An 18335-nucleotide genomic window follows, 5' to 3' on the forward strand; every position below is an offset into this window, starting at 1 on the left:
ATATATATATTTTTAAACTTTATTTGATTAAAAAATTTTAATTTTTTATTTTATAGAGGATAACGTTTCGATACAACATTACAGTTATTTTGGAGGTCATCTTAGGTTATATGTAAATAGATTTAATTTGTAAACAACTGGCAAACTAAGTTTGAGAAGGCTGTTGGTACCGTACCGGGTTAGTGCAAACAAATCCATCAGTTTAGACCTGATGTGTTTATAATTGTTATGGCATTGATGGGTTCAGCAAGTTTCACAATCGCTTATGAGAGAGGAGTACTTTATGGAGGGAAGTTTGGGTGGGATATCCTGAAAACAGTCATTTTTATTATGGCATTGTATTGATGACATGGATGAAGTGAACACATGGTGAAATATATGATCAAAAGCGAATACGTACCCGACCAACTAAAGTCAATGAAGTTGGCTTTGTAACCTCCCGACTTTAACCGCTAAGTAAAAAAAGAAAAGAAATGGGAGACAAGTTAATTTGTTGTTCCTTTAGTGACAGCATGGAAAAAGTTCAAAAGTTTGGGTTACATCACCAATCTGTATTTTACAAGTTCATCTCAACAGCTGGTCATATGGACTGCTGGGTTCGGTTTGCCAATCTACACATGACTATTGATCTATCTTTGCGTGATTATTTGAACTTAGTGCACAGTTTGTTGATATTTTGCCATCAGCCAATCACCCTTCCAATTGATGGATGTGGAAGGCTATTTCAAAAAAGGGAAGCAAAGTTGGAGATTTAATGTAGGCCTATGGATTCACAAAAATGGCACAGAGTGATTGGGCGATCATGCAGACTCGATTGATCACACCCAGCATATACAACACCATGGCACTTTATGTTTAAAAATTAACATGGAGCTTACTTTGTTATATGTTTGCAGATAAGTTGGAGGGAAAAGCGAGCTATTGAGATGGGCCTTGTAGGGCTTCTATGAACTGGTTCAGTGTGAAAATGTGAGGGTATTCATTGTTGCTTGGATAGAGACGAATTTATGGCAGTGATGTAGCAGTTTTCGCATATGGAGCAGGAACCAGAGTTTTGTGTCTTCTTCAGCAACCTTGAGGACAGAGCTCCGCAGTCTGGCCTTGTGGCCCTGATCATCTCCTTCATCTTCCAGACTACAGGGATCCTCGTGTCCAAGCGCGACGTCTCTCTGAGGCACTCGGACCTCCATGGCTGCCACACAGCCCGCGTGGACCTGCATGACAGTGACCTCCAGTGCCGGGTTGTGGAGGCGGCCCGACTGAGCAACAGTGCCCCCAATGGACTGGTGAAGCGCGGCCGGGTGCTGAGGGCGGACTACTACCGGCCCCGCCTTCTCAACCACACCTTGTACTCACTACCCTCAGGGGATGACCCTCCAATGGCAATCAATAACAGCTCCGCCGAGACACAGAAATCAGGGACTGCGATTCAGTCACCCATCCCACCCAATGACCCTCTGACGAGGATTGATAACAGTGCGGCTGAGAAGCAAGACGCAGGGAGAGCGACTTTTTACCCAACAGCTCCCAACCTGCCTTTGGTATACACTGGAGAGCCCAGGATGCACTTTCTCAAGAACCAACAATTAGGGAACGAGACGCGGTCGCTGGAGTTCAAGAGGGGAGGCGGGGACTTCAAGAAATACTTGCGCAAACACCTGACCAAATACATCTGTGCATTTCTGAACAGCGAAGGAGGGACCCTGATGATAGGGGTTGATGACGGAGGTACATGCAAATGGTTGGATCTAATATTTAGACAGTGGGTGATTTTTTTTTTTTGGAAGAAGGAGCATGCCTCGGCACTGGAGTCTGTCGTGAAGATCACTTCAATTCAAAATATTGCTGGTACTTGCTGTATTTCACATGGATTTGGGATAACACCTTTCCTTCATGTGCTCTTCCGTTCCGTATTTTTGCCAACCAAAAACCCTACTTTGAAAGCACAAAAATGAGGCAGAATCATTTATGATGACACCATTTCCTTGTAAGTCTTTTTTTTTTAGTTTCCTCGCATATTTGTTTTTTGAAGCTTCAAGCATTTTAGATTATTTCAGAAGAGCTCAGGCCATTAGAAATTAATTTTAAGATTTAAATCACTTGGGTCATTTGGCAATACTCGACTTCATCTCCATCTCAGGCTTCGTCTTCAAAACCAATACCCGATCGTAAGCCTGAAGCATTGAAATTAAATTGAAGTTCTGTACTGTTTGGCTGAAATTGGCTCTTTTGCATCTTACTTGATGTTTTGTGGCACTATCAGACTTACTGTTGCGCTTACAACTTCAAAGTCAGGTAATAAAAACAACAGCTGAAACGCTTAACGCGAGACGGAGCTGAAGTGGGGTATTGGAAAAGGGCCTTAGACTCAAAAATAGTTGGGATGGGAATTTATATTTTTGGTATTTTATAAATTTGACTTTTTCACATCTAAGGTGAATGGAGGTCTGGAATACAAGGTTGCAACATGCATGAAAGTTATTGTTTACAACAGTATGTCGCACAATTCATGATGCAAAGACAGGAGACATCATTACAAGTCAGAAGCCACAACAGCTACACTGTGTATGGACGTGCATCACACGTCAGATTTGTTTTAGCTATTTACATAGAATGTTTTGAAGTCCACCCAAACTCTACCTGTTGAGTTCAATGAGTTGGTGAGAAATTTGTCTTGAAAATACTTTTTTGACAAAAACATAACACACATAAAAGTTATGACATGTAAAACATCAGGGCAGGCATGAAAGCCAGGGCAGGTAGTGATGTGGATCTAAAAAAGAAATTTTAAATGATCTTAAAATCGTTGGCCAAACAAAAAGAACAAAACTCCCATAAGGACCTGCTGGTATGTGCATCTTTTAGATTGTATCTTGATCTTTTCAGAATGTTTTCTACTTTCAAAAGGATTTGTCCAAGGCGTCTACTGCGATCACCAAACGGAGGACCAAGTCCGGCTCATGATTGACCAGCTGATTGGTCATTTTGATCCACCGGTTCTACCCCAGATGTATCGTCTGGACTTCATTCCTGTAAAGGATCCACACAGCACAGGTGAACGAGATCAGAGTCTTGGCATGGGGAGGTCTTAAAATGCAGAATCTTTTCAAGGTTGAAATAAAGGGCACCCATGGGCATTGCGAAAGGAAAAAAAGTGAAATGATAAAAGAAGAGAAAAGGGATGAAAATTGCCAAATTGCTTCAAGATCCTCTCCTGGACTTGAACTATCCTGACAATGCTAATGAGGAAACTTGTTTTTTAAGAGATGATTCTGGTCGAGGAAAATGCAAAATTGAAGAAGAGTTTACTCAAGTTTTTACAAGGTTAAACAAGATTTTGTAGAATACGTGGTGGGAACACCTCAAGTTACCCCTTGTTGAATTTTTCGCACCTCTCTAATACCAGACAGTCCAAACATTTTCTTAAAGGAGCCATGACATGACTTTTACACAGCAATTTCTCAGACATTTAGTATTGGGTTTATTGCCACCATTTTGATTCACAGTTATATCCCCAGCACTATGGTCAAATTTCTTTGAGGCATAATTTGGTGTAATCTCCACAAGTCCTCATTTGACAGTAATACAAGTCAACACTTCTGTGTGCTTAGGCAAGTGCATGCAGAATGCGTGTGCACTGACTAAACTACCCACAATGCATAATGTCTGTATGTCCTCCACAACGTTGTTTCAGACTTAAGGCCGGTTCATACTCTCTGCGTACTCACTGTGTACGCAGCGCAAAGGTCTATTTTGAGGTGTCTGCAGTGCGTGAGGGAAAGCGCAATGCGTAATGAAAATGCGCTCCCTAGTTTGCAGTTTTGGATATAGTGGATAGTGCGTACGCACCAAATGTATGTGCATTCGGACAAATGGAAATTTTTAAACATTTGTCGGACATGCACACTCAGCCAAGACTTGAGAAAAGATGAAAGTGTGAACGTCCATTGCGGCATTCACATTACGCGCTGCGTGGGTACAAACGTAATGAGTATGAACCAGCCCTTGGACCACACAATGTATAACTTTCTTTTGACATGCCGCCAACAGAGGCAGATCCTGACGTCAAGGTTGTGGAGATTGTCGTTAGGTCGGGGCGGTCCAACATTTTGTATGAGACGCCCGAGGGGGAGGTGTTTATCCGACGGGACGGGGGCGTGCAGGGGCCTCTACGGCCCAAGGAAATCCAAGAATGGTGCCACATGGTAAAAGGGAATATCTGATTCATCGTCAGTTCACATTCTATATACTAAATCTGTGCTGGCTTCATAGAAAATACGTTTTAAAGGGCAAACATCACCGGAAATGGAAGGGGGCGTATTTTGTCAGAGTTACAGTGGTCTGTTGATGGGAGCTCACTGCATGCGTGCACTGGTTTACTTGTGCTTGACACGGGACAGACTGAGCACGCATGACCCATTTCTGTTTGAATGTACAACAGTTCCGTGTGTGCGCTTGATGCATTGAGACCAGTTGAAAAGCTTCCCACTGGCCCGTCTTGTCTTTGCCGGTGAAGATGCACTTCAACCTAGAGCGCATACATGAACTCTATTTCTTGAAGTCACTCCAAACATGGTTTTGCAAGTAGATTTGCTGTCGTAAACCTATGCTCAAAGGCATTATTTGTACTGGCAATTCTATGGATTCCATTATCACCCTTTAGTGTTATTCCATTTCATTTTAAGCCCTCTGTCTATATAACTGTGTAGCATTTCAACCAATCATGTAGTTGTCAGTACTTAGAAGTTGACCAGTGCAAGTTTGTGTACAAATCAGCAACGTTTTTCTTGAAACCAGTGTGCACAGTATTTATCCATGGACTCTAGAGTCCTCGTTGTTATATCCATGGGGCAGGATATTTTTTGCAGAGACTGTACAGTGATCTCATTTTTTTCTCTGAATTCTCCAGAAATTTAGCCAGGAGCACCAGGAGAGAGAGAATGCCTTGCGATTGCAGATGGACACCTTGGAGGCGAGACTGGGTAAGATTGAGCGACTGCAGAGCCAACAAGCTCACGAGCGGCAGGGGCTTATCTCAGAGAGTTCCACTGATGCGTTTGTGGCAGCAACGAATCTCACAAAAAGTAGCCCAAGTCATGAAGATCTCCTGGCACAGACGGAACCCCATTACAGCCCCAAACGCTCCAACTCAAGAGTCTGTATTATCCTGTAAACACACAGGATACCGAGAACGTTACAGCCAATCAAAGTCTACCTCACTCTCCTACAATTCTTGCTATTGGCTAAACTATGAAATCTATATTCTAAAGGGTCCTTTCATTGGTTGATGAATATATTTTAGTACAATTTATAGTCCTGTGACATCTGGTAGAAAATGCAATGTGCAATAGTACTTTTTTATGAACAAATAAATTTTTTTGAAGCATTCATGTTCAAAAGCTATTTCTGTCTGAGAGAAAACTGTTTTACTTTCTCCTCTCAGATCTTTCAGTTTCCATTCCACCTCTCAAAACTCATACTTGGCTGAGAATTGGCTGAATTTAAACAAGACAAACCTATCAGAGAAAGTGAAAGTTGCAGCAATTTCACAAATATCAGAAAATGTGAACACCATGCATGTCTGTCATGTGCACAATTAGATTCTATGAATTGAACCCACTGAATGCACACCAAATGATGACAAATCGATCCTTTACCAAATGTAATCTTGACCCGTGACATGGATGTGAAAAAATGACACCCTTGTTCTCTTACTGAATATTTATGCACCAATCTCTAAGAGTATGTAAGGCTTCAAGCATTTAGAAATGATTCTCCCCATGAAGAAAAATGAAATTACAGTGCCCCAAATTGAAATAAAACTTGCCCTTTATCCAAATCCTGCAGTATGAAAAAAAAATCCAATAAATCCAAAAAATCCTTAATTACAAAATTTCACAGCTTCGAACAGAATAACATGCTTTCAGCGGTTTTGTGTAAAACCGTTTGTGTTCAATGCTGCTGCGACATTGCGCCACATAGAGTTAACTCACCAACTGCCACTGTAACTCAATACCCTCTGCATAATTTAAAAAAAAAATTGACTTCATTTTACCCATATAGATCCATCATTAAATGGAAAAAGGGTATTAATGCTGAGCAAAATCATTGTTTCCAGAGTCCAGATTGCCATCGATAAACTAGTAGGCTATAATATTAACAGCTGAAGTGTTCCACGGCTAAAACTTCCGCTCAGAACTGCGGAAGTGAAAGGTCGATAACAAACACAGCTGGACAAACACTGATAGAACATATTTGTTTCTTGGATTTGTTGAAACACTGTTTAATGTACAATCACTGTCTGCTACAGCTATTGTGCAAACCAATATCAGGTTAAAAATTGGAAAAATGAAATTATTAAATCTTGCATAAGCTTGTGGAGATGCCTACGATGAACAGTAAAAAAAAAGGGAAAAATAATAAAATGCACAACAAATGTCAAAGCAATGTGATTTGTCCAGTTCTCTTCTGTTAGAGTGATGTCCTTCATATGAGCCCCGAAAATGTAAGTTGCCCTCAAACGGTACAAAGTAACAAAATTGTCCACATTGCAAAACTGACTGGGTTTCCTGACTTCCCTTGTAGCCAAAATTTAATGGGGGTCAAAGAATGGTGGCTTCAGGAAATGACCCTTGACCTTTTGGCACAAATAACTTTATTCAGAAGTTGGCTCCTCAGAATGGGAAAGACTGGAGACTCCTTCAGATTTTGGGGGTTTTTTTAACAGTGAAGTTGAGCAGGCAAGAAAGCCCTGATTTAATCCACATATTCTTGTGAAGATTCAAGTAATGAATTATTACGTTCCTCATTTTTTAATCAAGTTTGGAATTGACTCAAAAACAGTCATCTTGATGAAACTCAGTGTTTTTTAAACAATGCATCCGGCAGTGTGCAAAATTACAAATTGCTTTACTCAATCACAGAATCACTACGTCAGAAGTTGGGTCAAGCCAAAATTTGTTTAAAAATTCAACATTTTGTACTGTTTGAATGCAGCTTGTTACCAGAAAAACCAGAAAAATTACAGCCAGTCCACTGCAGTCCATCAAAGTAATAAATATTTCCTTTCAAAAATGTATCCTATCATCAGTAAACACAAATTATTACTTCATGCATTTCACAAACAATCACAATTCCATCTTTGCAATCTAAGACTTATTGTCACATTTTGGAGTGAGGAACAGGAACAGAAAAATCTGCTTAGCACAGGAAATGCTTGCTTATGGTAAAATAACAGGTTACCAACCAAATACCATACTGTGTACGATGCCATGACTGGTTCTCAGCTTTTTAGGGCACAAAATTTGCTAAACAATATTTCCAGTTTGGCAGCTGAACAAAATTTGCTTGAGCAGATGCAATGCCCTTTTCACACCCAGGCTCCAAATGTCACTGGTGTAAAAAAAAGGGCAAGCGCCCTCTCATGGCGACTGTGGGAAAGGTGCACAACACCCTCGCCAGCTCAGACATCATGTCAATAAGCCTCAGATTTCTTTTTAAATCTCACTTCTTTTCATATAAATCAACTCCACACCGGAGGATATGATGATATTTTTATTCTTGATGGAAAACTCTATTCAAATACTGTCTAAAATCCCAATTGTTATATTTTAATATACCGCTATCTCAGAGAAGCATCGTGTGTGGTTTTTCTAAAAACGTCTTGAATTTCTGCAGCCACTGGGCCCCGACTGCTCCATCCACCACCCTGTGATCGCAGCTCAGGGTGACGTTGATGGTGGTTGTCGCTCTGTACCTGTGGATCAAACATACGGAAGAGATGAGAGCTTGCTCGAGGTGTCTTAGTGCAAACCGTCAAATCTTCTTCTTTCGCATTATTCCCAGCAGCAGCAGCCATAACCTTCAACCATATGCTTAGAGCAGCTTCCTAGAACTTGAACATATCCCAAGATGCTTTGGTCATTTCTTACCCCTCTTCTGCGTCCTCGTCTGGTACCATGACATTCTGCGGGGCACCCACCGCCACTGCACAGGACTGGGTGGGGTTGATGATGGTGGCAAAATGCTTGATGCCAAAGCTGCTGAGATCGGATACTGTGATGGTACCAGCCTAACGAGGAGTGGATCAGAAATATATATAGTGCTTAGTAGGGTTGGGGTAAGGGGTTTTAAACAGTAGGGTTGGGGTAAGGGGTGTTAAGAGTGGGGTTAGGGTAAGGGGTGTTAAGAGTAGGGTTGGGGTAAGGGGTGTTAAGAGTAGGGCTGGGGTAAGGGGTGTTAAGAGTAGGGTTGGGGTAAGGGGTGTTAAGAGTAAGGTTGGGGTAAGGGGTGTTAAGAGTAGGGTTGGGGTAAGGGGTGTTAAGAGTAGGGTTGGGGTAAGGGGTGTTAAGAGTAGGGTTGGGGTAAGGGGTGTTAAGAGTAGGGTTGGGGTAAGGGGTGTTAAGAGTAGGGTTGGGTAAGACGCGTTAATAGTAGTTACTAAAAGTTAACTTTTAATACGAAGATGGTTGTGAAGTGGAATGCAGGCCTAAAAACAAGTCAGTCTGATTGTAATTTTTCTCAAGCTCAAAATGGTTATGAATTTCATACAAACTTTGTCCTTGGGGTTACTTGTCAGAATTTGCACCACCTTTTTTCGCAGATAGAGAGGCCAATAATTGAATACTGGATGTGATTCTTACTTGATATTCCTGGGGTTGCAATGTTCCTTCCACGGCTCGTGATGCCAACTCTCTCGCTTCTCTGTTGATGGCACCGATACCCTGTGAAGTGACACAGAAACGTGGGCAAACACAAACATCAAACATGATTCAATGAAAACGACCACTTTTTTTTCTTGTGGACTGACTACCTTGTATCGTGGCTCTATCTCCGGGCTCAGCTTCACTCTAACCTCAAGAATAGTTTTTCAAAAAAATCTGCCCCGATACTAAATGAAAACAATCTAGATTGGGATTTATATTGATATTAGACTATGTGACCACTAGATATAATATTTAATCTATCTGTATCCTTTAGCAGAAAATTGGTACAAATTTAATAGGCGATTTCAAATCATGTGCACAGACTGAACATATCAAGCTGAAGCACAAAGCTAAAGCTGGAGGCAAGGCAAAGGTTTGGCAACCATCCAATGGCTCTCATCAATGCTAGGAATGCTCAAGACACGGGCCAGACACTTTCTTCTAGGTATTTCTCTCCCAGTCATACTGATGTTTAATTGCTGTACAAAGCCTTCGTTTGGATACTAATTTCTCTTGCCAATCACCGACCTTTCCGTCGACGTTGAAGATGACCGGTGTCATCATTCCATTGTCTGTTTGGACAGTGACATTGACATCCACATGATGGTACCTGGAAATGAAATAAAAGAACATGTGTAACACAGCACACCTGCCAAAATTGGAAAGTCGGAAATCTGAACGTTTATTTCATGAGCATGGAGCAATACAAGCAATCATACAAAAGAGCAGCTATTCGTATACATTTGGTTGTGTTACAACTGCCACTTCCAGGTAGCAAATAGTGCCCTCTTTTTCTGCAAATAGTGCCCTCTTTTTCTGCAAATAGCGCCCTCTTTATCTGCAAATAGTGCCCTCTTTTTCTGCAAATAGTGCCCTCTTTTTCTGCAAACAGTGCCCTCTTTATCTGCAAATAGTGCCCTCTTTATCTGCAAATAGTGCCCTCTTTATCTGCAAATAGTGCCCTCTTTTTCTGCAAACAGTGCCCTCTTTATCTGCAAATAGTGCCCTCTTTATCTGCAAATAGTGCCCTCCTTATCTGCAAATAGTGCCCTCCTTATCTGCAAATAGTGCCCTCTTTTTCTGCAAATAGTGCCCTCTTTTGCCTTCCAGAACAGTGTAAAAACTTAAAAATCAGAACAGTTCTGATCAGCCGGAATGATCAGCAGGTGTGATATTGTCCATACAATTGGATAAAGCTGCATAAAACTTCAATCATATGTTTTCAGATTGCAGGCATTAAGGACAGAAGTGGTAAAAAGCTGTCGAACATTTAATCAGCATGAGACACAAGCAGTAGACTTAGTCGCATGCGCACACTTACTGTCTGATTCTGTCTTCCATCCATGACGAGTTGGCCTCGGGGACTTTCAGGCTAGCCAGAGCTGTTGCCTTGACCACAAAGTCGTTCACAGTGAGCTCTACGCCGTCAGCTGCGACGGTCTGGTTCAGATCATCCTTTAACCTGGATTCATTTTATTATTATTATTATTTTATTCAGAAATCAATCAACTAAGCAACAATTGCACACAGAGAAAACAAGACACGGTTGATTCGTTCTGGGATAACCCAGGAAAGCCAATTACACAGACTTATTTCCATTGGGGTCCCGTTAAGTACATATACGAACAAATTTACAAAATTACACATATGCAGAACAAACAAAACATGCAAATTCACGAAAATGGTTCTAATTTGGAGTGTGATATGTTATTATTGAGACGTGGTTAGAAATCGTAAACAGTCCAAAGAAATTCTAAATGGTCCTGGGAAAATATGTCATTTTTTTATTCTTTTTTTTCCCAACAGTGAACACAGATTTCTTAAATACAGGAAATTCAGAAGGGTATTCAAGTTTCAATCATCAGGCCGAACATGGAAACAGATAGCTGTAAGTTGCCTTTTAGTCCCCACATTTCTAATATTTACAAAGTCTGGCTATAATCCTGAGAAGTTTGTGACAAAAAAATTTGTTTACCAAAGCCTTAGAAAAGTGAGTGGTCGCACAAAGGTGTGTTTAGCTGAAACTTGGCCAATTATTTAAAAGTTGCTTGCTGGATCCTGGAAGATATGGAAATGCGGTAAGCTTTCAACTTTGAATTCTTAGGGTTGAATCCTGCTCAAGGTTATTTCTTAGTTGAACCCTTTATCTTTGCAATTTTCCTACCATATGTCTTCCAACGAAATGCACCCCGAGTAGTACTTTAGCTGGGCCAGCCCAAATACAACACAGAGTGCCAATGTACCTTGATTAGTACTTTAGCTGGGCCAGCCCAACTACAACACAGAGTGCCAATGTATCTTGATTAGTATTTCAGCTGGGCCAGCCCAACTACAACACAGAGTGCCAATGTACCTTGATTAGTACTTTAGCTGGGCCAGCCCAACTACAACACAGAGTGCAATGTACCTTGAGTTGCACTTTAGCTGGGCCAGCCCAACTACAACACAGAGTGCCAATGTACCTTGAGTTGTACTTTAGCTGGGCCAGCCCAACTACAACACAGAGTGCCAATGTATCTTGATTAGTATTTCAGCTGGGCCAGCCCAACTACAACGGAGTGCCAATGTACCTTGAGTTGTACTTTAGCTGGGCCAGCCCAACTACAACACAGAGTGCCAATGTATCTTGATTAGTATTTCAGCTGGGCCAGCCCAACTACAACACAGAGTGCCAATGTATCTTGATTAGTATTTCAGCTGGGCCAGCCCAACTACAACACAGAGTGCCAATGTACCTTGAGTTGTACTTTAGCTGGGCCAGCCCAACTACAACACAGAGTGCCAATGTATCTTGATTAGTACTTCAGCTGGGCCAGCCCAACTACAACGGAGTGCCAGTATACGTGTAAGCCATGGTATGTGCCAATTTCATTTGGTTCATATCAAAAACTTGTGCTTGCAGCAAGGAGTTTTATGAAAATCATCCCAGGTTGACAATCTTGGATGTATTATGTCAGGTGTAAGCTGCATGAACTTGGCAAAGGTCGAGAATATTTTACTAGAAATTTGCCGACCATATAGTTGGGCAGCCCAACTGTAGCACTTTAGTTGAAATTGTTGGGAAGGATACTATAGACTTTGCACATACCTGAGGAGTTCTTCGATGTTTATTTCTACCGTCAAGAAATAGTGAGGTATCATCTGCTTGGACTGGGTCACCCTGTTGGCAATAAACTGAAGAAAGAACGCCGAACTTGTGAACAATGACAACTTTAATTAAACACCTCGGACCACAGAAAAGTGTTTTCCTTAAAAGGTTCAAACACAGGCCTGCTATAAAGAAGTTTGGGACGGCAATGCCTGGCAATATCTACTACAGATACGTGGGGCATGTGGCCTAGTGGTTAGTGTTTGTAGCTTCCGATCATAGGGTCAGGGGTTCGAATCCAGCTGGTGGCAGCATGCTGTGATCTTGGGCAAGTCACTTTACCACTATGTGCCTCTCTCCACCCAGGAGTAAATGGGTACCTGGTAGGGGAGGCACTGTGATGTTTAGCCGTTTGCACCAAAATGGCAGCATCAGGCTAGTATACTCCCCAGGGAGCTGAGATGGTTTCAGGAATGTTCAGATGATGTGAGCCCAGTATGCAGGGATAACGATAATAAACGCATAGAGACACTCCGTAATATGCGACATATAAGAACTGACAATTATTGCTATTACTACTTGAACTTATACATAAGTAGGAAAAAAGGGAAACGACATTGTATGTCATCTAAGATTCTGTCTGTCTGCCTCCTTTTTGCTACTGAAAGACCTAACATGCATCTAACACGTGAGAATTACCATGATCGACAAAGATGTAGTTTGGCCGACATATTTTTTGCGAGAACTCAAACTCCATACCTGTCTGAGTTCGCCCACGGGCACGTCTGTGTACACAGCCCCAGGCATAGCAGCTAGTGTGGGAGCAGCCACAGCTGATGGTGTGTAGGACTCGATGTCTGTTCTCCTGACGCGGCCTCCTGGTCCAGTCCCAGTCACATCCTGAACGGATATGAAGGGCAGGGGAGTTTCAATAGTTTCAACCCTGACGCTGGATAAATTGTGATAGCGGGTCTAGAAATCTGCCATGTTGTAACCAATAACTGAATTTGGATAATTATTTTGCGTTTCTTTAACCCTAACCCCCTTGGGCCCTTTTGCCTGTGATGAATCTTCAGACCTTTCCAATTTTTCACTTGCCTCCAAGAAAACAACTGGATACAGCCTCAACCCTCTAAAAAAATCAACCATTATTTCCTGGATGTGTTGTTTGGAGGTGTGACTGCTGCCTAAATCCTTCAAAATCTATAAATATTTGGCTTCGGCTAGAAGTAACACAAGTCTTTGGAAAGCGGCTCCTGTCACTAGCCAGCGGCTTTCGTAGGCGTACATGTTAATGAAAGCCGCAGCCACAACTTTCGGACAGAGCACTCAGGTGTCATTTACCATGAGGTTTATTCCCCTCTCAGCTGCCAACCTCTTAGCCAACGGGCTGGCGAAGATCCGCTGGCCGGGGGCCGGGCTCGGCATCGGTGGGACAGGTGGTGGCACGGGTTTGGCAGCTGATGGAGGGGGCGGGGATGGTGGTGGAGGGGGAGGAGGCGTGGCTGGAGCAGGTTTGGGGGGAGGTGGAGGCGGCGCAGGCTGAAAAGAATAAAACGCAAAGAAAGCATTGGTAAGCTACTGAATAAATGAGTTTGTGATTCAGATTTTAAAAAAATGGAAAATAACCTAGCAGTCCTCAATCCCTTCCCTATTTGACGATTGAGCACTGCTTGGATTTATTAAATTGGAATGAAAACCAAGCATGGGAACCTGGGTCTGTTAAAATTCTATTTCACAGTTACCGATCTAACTTACGTTTGACCCTACTGCTCCCGTATAACAAATCGACATTTGCCCTGATTTGCTACGTATACATCCACAGGTCTAATAAGATCTGAAAGTCTTTGGGGTTACATTGTTTTAAGAAGACACACCTTCTCTTCTTCAGCAGTTGAGCCGATGATCTCTCCACTGTCTTCAAAATCTTTGAAGGCGGGAATGTCAGATTCGTTCTCAACAATAATACACAGCAACTAATGGGACAGATACATGTAAATGTTATTTATCACTTTCAAATATCTGGAAATGTTACGATTTAATCACACTCTCCAATAAGATATTTTATTGACCATTTAGACAGAAACAGCAAGCCCAAGAAGACATAAGTGTTGGTAAAGTAAGCCAGAAGGTGTATATGACGTCACAGGAACATTCCTAAACTTAAAGTTGTTTAATACTGACTTTGTAAAAAAAAATTATGCACCTTTATGTGTCACTAAACCTTATTTTAAATATTGCTTTTGCAATTTTAATGAGTACTTTGGTGTCTTTTGGGTTTTTGTGACAATTGGTATTTTCCTTGTCAGGGATGTTCTCATTGACCTAATTTTGAGTTTGCAATTTACACAGAAAAACTGAATCGTGTCTTCCCGGAATGATATCACAGCAACAGCACCCTCTGTTGTCCAGAAAAGAAAATACAATTTCAAATGTTTGAAACATTGAAAAGTGCAACTTTGAATATGCTTCGTTCCAAATGGATATCAAATCATTTTCATGCAATGAAGAAGAGTATAAAATTGTAAAAATGTGTCTACGAAACAAATATTTGCCCAGACTTTTTTAAAGGGTAGCTGCAATCAATTTGTTTTCATGCAAACCCTCAGTTAATTTGATTTCATCTTTTGTTTCACAATTTCAAAGGGTATTTTACTGCACTTTGGTTTTTATGTTGACAGCAAAACTGTGATGTCATCCCAGGAAGAAAACCTATTGTTACACTGGTTTGCACAGAAGAAAAACCTGCAATCGCACACTTTGCTGGACTAAATTTTCTCTTCTTTGCTGATTCGTTCACGTTTATGTGCATAGCAATTAGTGGGCACCACTCCATTTCTCAGAAATGTTTAGAACAGGTAAATTCGGGGTTCACAATTTGAACATAAAAGCCCATGCACAGATGTCTTCCCAGGCTGACATCACGACAAAACCCCCCTCGGTTGCCCAAGAATGCATCGACAATTTTAAGTCTTTAAAAAAGTGGACTTTTCAGTGCATTGACCAAAAAGGTAAAAGAGTCAAAATTGCAGGAAAATTGTGTCTAAGAAAAATTCATTGCACCTACACTTTTAACCTTACCACCAAGACCCGAGTAATGTATGATGGCTGGGTTTTTGATCCAGGTAAACTCTACTTGACAACATGCATTGACGGATCCAGAGGGATTCAGGTTTCGTCAGTCAAAGGGACAAACAGGGCAACACAAGTGACAGCCACGGTCGGACGACGTTTCCTCACCGTTCCTACGGGGACATCTTTGGCCCCTGCCTCCACGAAGGTCCGTGCTAGGTAGCCCTCCTCGGGGGTCTCGAAACCCATGGTGGCTTTGTCAGTCTCAATCTCGCACAGTAGGTCCCCTTCACTCAGGGAATCTCCAGGCTGGAGGGGTGAGAAACCGTGAATCACAATGACGCCAATCTACTCCTGATGAAAATTCTACCCTGGCTTTACTTGGAACTTCAGGGAGAAACAGACTGCAGCACCTGGACTTGTCCCCGAGGGTGTAACCAGGATTTAGTCAGGGAGGGGATGAACTCTTTCCATGGGATGGGAGGGTGCAGCAAACAGTGGAAGGGTTTTTTTCAAGGTATTTTCAAGCAACTCGGTGATTTTCATCCACTTTCTTTCTCTTTTCAATTCTCTCACTGTTTCCTGTCTGTTCTTATCTTTAATTTTTTTAATTTTCATTCTTTTATCACCCACGTTTGTTCACCTCGGAGGCAACTCTTCAAGCACTGCTCACTCAGTGTTGCCCAATAGCTTGTAAAAAACATTCATAAGTCTACTGAGGGACAAAACTTCACATTTCCCTCACAAAAAAACATTGATGAAAGGCTGCACTTAAACTGACAAGCTGACCCTTGCAAGCTTAGTGGTCGTGAGGTTAATGCAAGGAAATTCCAAGCTGTATAGATGGATAAGATTTTGTACCATATTTTGTCAATTTATAATGCTGTTTGGTGAGGTGGTACAGTGCAAACCAATTAGCTGATACAAAGAAAGTTGGCCCATCTACTGTACATGTAGGTAGCTAACTACTTGGCTTACTAAAAATTCACTCTCCAGTGTCATAACAGAACTTCTGTATCAATCACATCTTTCTGCACAATTGCCTTTTTAAAATTGTTACCAATTTATCTATATTTACCTGCTTTTCCCATCGGACCAATGTACCTGTTTCCATCGTGGGCGACAGGGCTGGAAGAGTTATTTTATAATGCTGTGGCAAATCTGAAATGAAAAGAAGAACAAGCACACTTACATTCAAATATTGTCCATTAAACAACATTGCCTCATAGGGGAAGGTTTTTGAACATTTACAGTTAACGAAAAATTTGGGTCTCAGATAAAAAAGGATTAAAGTGTCCACTTCAGCAAATCTCGTTCTTTCTTTTTATCAGTTGATTACCTCCATAAACAATTCTTTTGAGGAACAAGATTAACATGCTTAACATGTTTCAGGAGTGGGGAATTTCAAATCAAAAAAATTTCTCCACTTTAAAGGAAAAGCTGGAAGGAGGGGTGCATGACTTTAAAAACAGACTACAGCAAAAAATTTTTCAAACCTTCTGAAGAAAATGGCCTGACTGGCGTCCTTCTTAACCAAGTCTGACCCGTGAAAGCTGACGAGGAAGATCTCCCAGTCCATCTGCAAATTTACAAAATTTGAAAGTGTCCCATATTATATTATTCCCAAGACAGGAATTATGTTGCATCCTGTCTCCACTTCGGCCGTTGTGTGCAAAGTCCAAGGGGCGTCAAGAAATTACTTCTTAGCAAAACTGGACATTGTTTTTAGTCCAAGATTCAAGTCTTTCAGCATTTCTGCAATGCCTGACCCTTACTGGGAAAGAATTTTGTTTAAATGGGCCCACAAATTGTCCCTGCAGTCACTTATTAGCCATCCGAAAACAAGAAATGTCCTACGAGTCAAATTGCAGCCAAAAAGGTCAAATTTAGCGGAGAAAATATTGAGGAATTCACTCACAATAAACAAATTTTCAGACTAGTCTGAAAGAATTTGTGCACAAAGTGTCAACTGGCTCCTTCTGGAAACCAAATGGCCCCTCCATGCAAACGGCGGTGAATGAAGCTTTATTTTCCAACAGTATCAAGTGACAACCATATATGTCTAGGCTAGTACTTCTTGAACAGTAAGGCATTACTCTGGAGGCCTTACTGATTCCTCATTTTTAATGGGTTCGTTATGCTTCAGGATTTGGAATGCGGCTCGGCAATAACCCTTTGTTGCTTGTTGAAACTGCACTTTCTCAATCAAATCTTTCCCTCGAAAAGCCATGAAAAATTAATTACGTATGTTAAAATCACACGCCCTATGGTTTTGGACCAACTTTTTTTGGCAAAAACTCAGAGCTTTTTCTTGCCATCAGGAAGAAGGCCAATCGGACCTACTCTGTTGACGTCAAAGTCGTGTTTTTCCCACGAGTTGCTGCTGAAACTACATGTACGGCTAGTCATGAGTACAAAAGTAAAACAATAATGCAGAAAGTGTTAAAAATCCCAGGTGGCTCTCAGAACAACAAAAAGTAATACAAGTAGGCCTACTGGAAAATTTTCGTAAATCATGGTAAATAAGTCCTAGGGGCCTACTTAATGAAAATACCACCCTGTTTTTTAAATTATTGGACAAATGTCAATTGTGAACGAACTTGAGGTAAATTAAAAAACCAATCAAGAGGTGATGATTCTACAAATTTTGGCCATCCGTGCAAGTTGTAGGCCAAATGAGAGTGGCCTTATATTATAAAACAGAGTTTTCCCTTCATAAAGTTCATGCCTTTAGTCTTATCTAATAATGATCAACATGGGAAAAAAAAGAAGATTCTTCCGGCTCAATCGCACCCTAATTTTGGCTGTACAGACATCAGGCAATACGATTTCTCAACTGCATACTGTCTCTACACGTATCATTTGAGCGCGACCACATGCACTATGGTACTTTGTACCTGTTGCACATCCGGCGTGTGTCATGCATGTGTCAAGAGACGTATCAAGTACCAGCAGTCGTCATGGTGGTGAAGTCTTAGCCCAGGTTGGATGGCGTCTACATTGCATTGTGACTAACGTCCAGGGTATGAAAGTCCTCCTACTATGCAAGTAAAAATGTGAGAAAAAACGGTTGAAAAAATTTCGCATAGTAGGAGGAGTTTCACACACTGGACGTAAGTCGCAATGCAATGTAGACGACGTCCTACCTGGGCTAGTGAGGCCTACCGGTAGAAAACAATTTCCAAATGAATCAGCAGGCCTAGGCCGGGGGGCCTACATCATGATCATGTAGCCTACGCCTGTGAATTTCAATTAAAAATAACCAACCTTGATGCTGCTCTGCATGTGTGTATGGCCCTGGCAAAGAAAACTCTCCCTGAACTGATTTTTGGCGCCCTGCACAGAGTCTGGGCTCTGAAACAGGCCCGAAAAATAAGGCCAGACCTTTGCATTTCGGCACACCTCCGGCTCCTTCTCCGACTTTCGCGTAAGTTAATGGAGCATATGCGCATGCATAGCGCGACCTACAT

The 18335-nt window shown here is 41.6% G+C and overlaps 2 protein-coding genes across 3 annotated transcripts; one reads left to right on the forward strand and one right to left on the reverse strand.

Moving 5' to 3' along the window:
* Window positions 1-103: 103 nt before the first annotated feature.
* Window positions 104-6447, forward strand: LOC110975297 (uncharacterized). 2 transcript variants are annotated; one of them, XM_022227667.2, is made up of 5 exons: window positions 104-178; window positions 897-1728; window positions 2908-3054; window positions 4051-4205; window positions 4910-6447. In XM_022227667.2, exons 2-5 carry the CDS (start codon window positions 1035-1037, stop codon window positions 5171-5173), a joined length of 1260 nt encoding a protein of 419 aa, XP_022083359.2. In that variant the 5' UTR covers window positions 104-178; window positions 897-1034; the 3' UTR covers window positions 5174-6447. The 2 variants fall into 2 exon arrangements, with proteins under 2 accessions (XP_022083359.2, XP_022083360.2); XM_022227668.2 differs by having other exon boundaries at window positions 133-299.
* Window positions 6255-18318, reverse strand: dlat (dihydrolipoamide S-acetyltransferase). Its single transcript, XM_022227665.2, has 13 exons — window positions 18133-18318; window positions 16362-16444; window positions 15944-16026; window positions 15034-15174; window positions 13671-13769; window positions 13138-13335; window positions 12553-12693; window positions 11794-11879; window positions 10027-10167; window positions 9234-9315; window positions 8643-8723; window positions 7932-8071; window positions 6255-7756 (listed from the first exon to the last, which is right to left on the reverse strand). The coding sequence occupies exons 1-13, from the start codon at window positions 18315-18317 to the stop codon at window positions 7627-7629; spliced, it is 1590 nt and encodes a 529-aa protein (XP_022083357.2). The 5' UTR covers window position 18318; the 3' UTR covers window positions 6255-7626.
* Window positions 18319-18335: the final 17 nt, after the last annotated feature.

Source organism: Acanthaster planci, linkage group LG02 (assembly GCF_054643075.1).
Source record: "Acanthaster planci isolate LZ-2023a linkage group LG02, COTS_SCS, whole genome shotgun sequence".
Taxonomy (NCBI): Eukaryota; Metazoa; Echinodermata; class Asteroidea; order Valvatida; family Acanthasteridae; genus Acanthaster; species Acanthaster planci.

Coding starts and splice junctions, on each gene's coding strand:
- LOC110975297 (XM_022227667.2), top strand. CDS start 1,035: ATGGAGCAGGAACCAGAGTTTTGTGTCTTCTTCAGCAACCTTGAGGAC. Junction 1,729..2,907: donor GATAGGGGTTGATGACGGAG/GTACATGCAAAT, acceptor TACTTTCAAAAG/GATTTGTCCAAGGCGTCTAC. Junction 4,206..4,909: donor TCCAAGAATGGTGCCACATG/GTAAAAGGGAAT, acceptor TGAATTCTCCAG/AAATTTAGCCAGGAGCACCA.
- dlat (XM_022227665.2), bottom strand. CDS start 18,317: ATGCGCATATGCTCCATTAACTTACGCGAAAGTCGGAGAAGGAGCCGG. Junction 8,724..9,233: donor TCTTCAACGTCGACGGAAAG/GTCGGTGATTGG, acceptor GTCACTTCACAG/GGTATCGGTGCCATCAACAG. Junction 8,072..8,642: donor TGCAACCCCAGGAATATCAA/GTAAGAATCACA, acceptor ACTCCTCGTTAG/GCTGGTACCATCACAGTATC.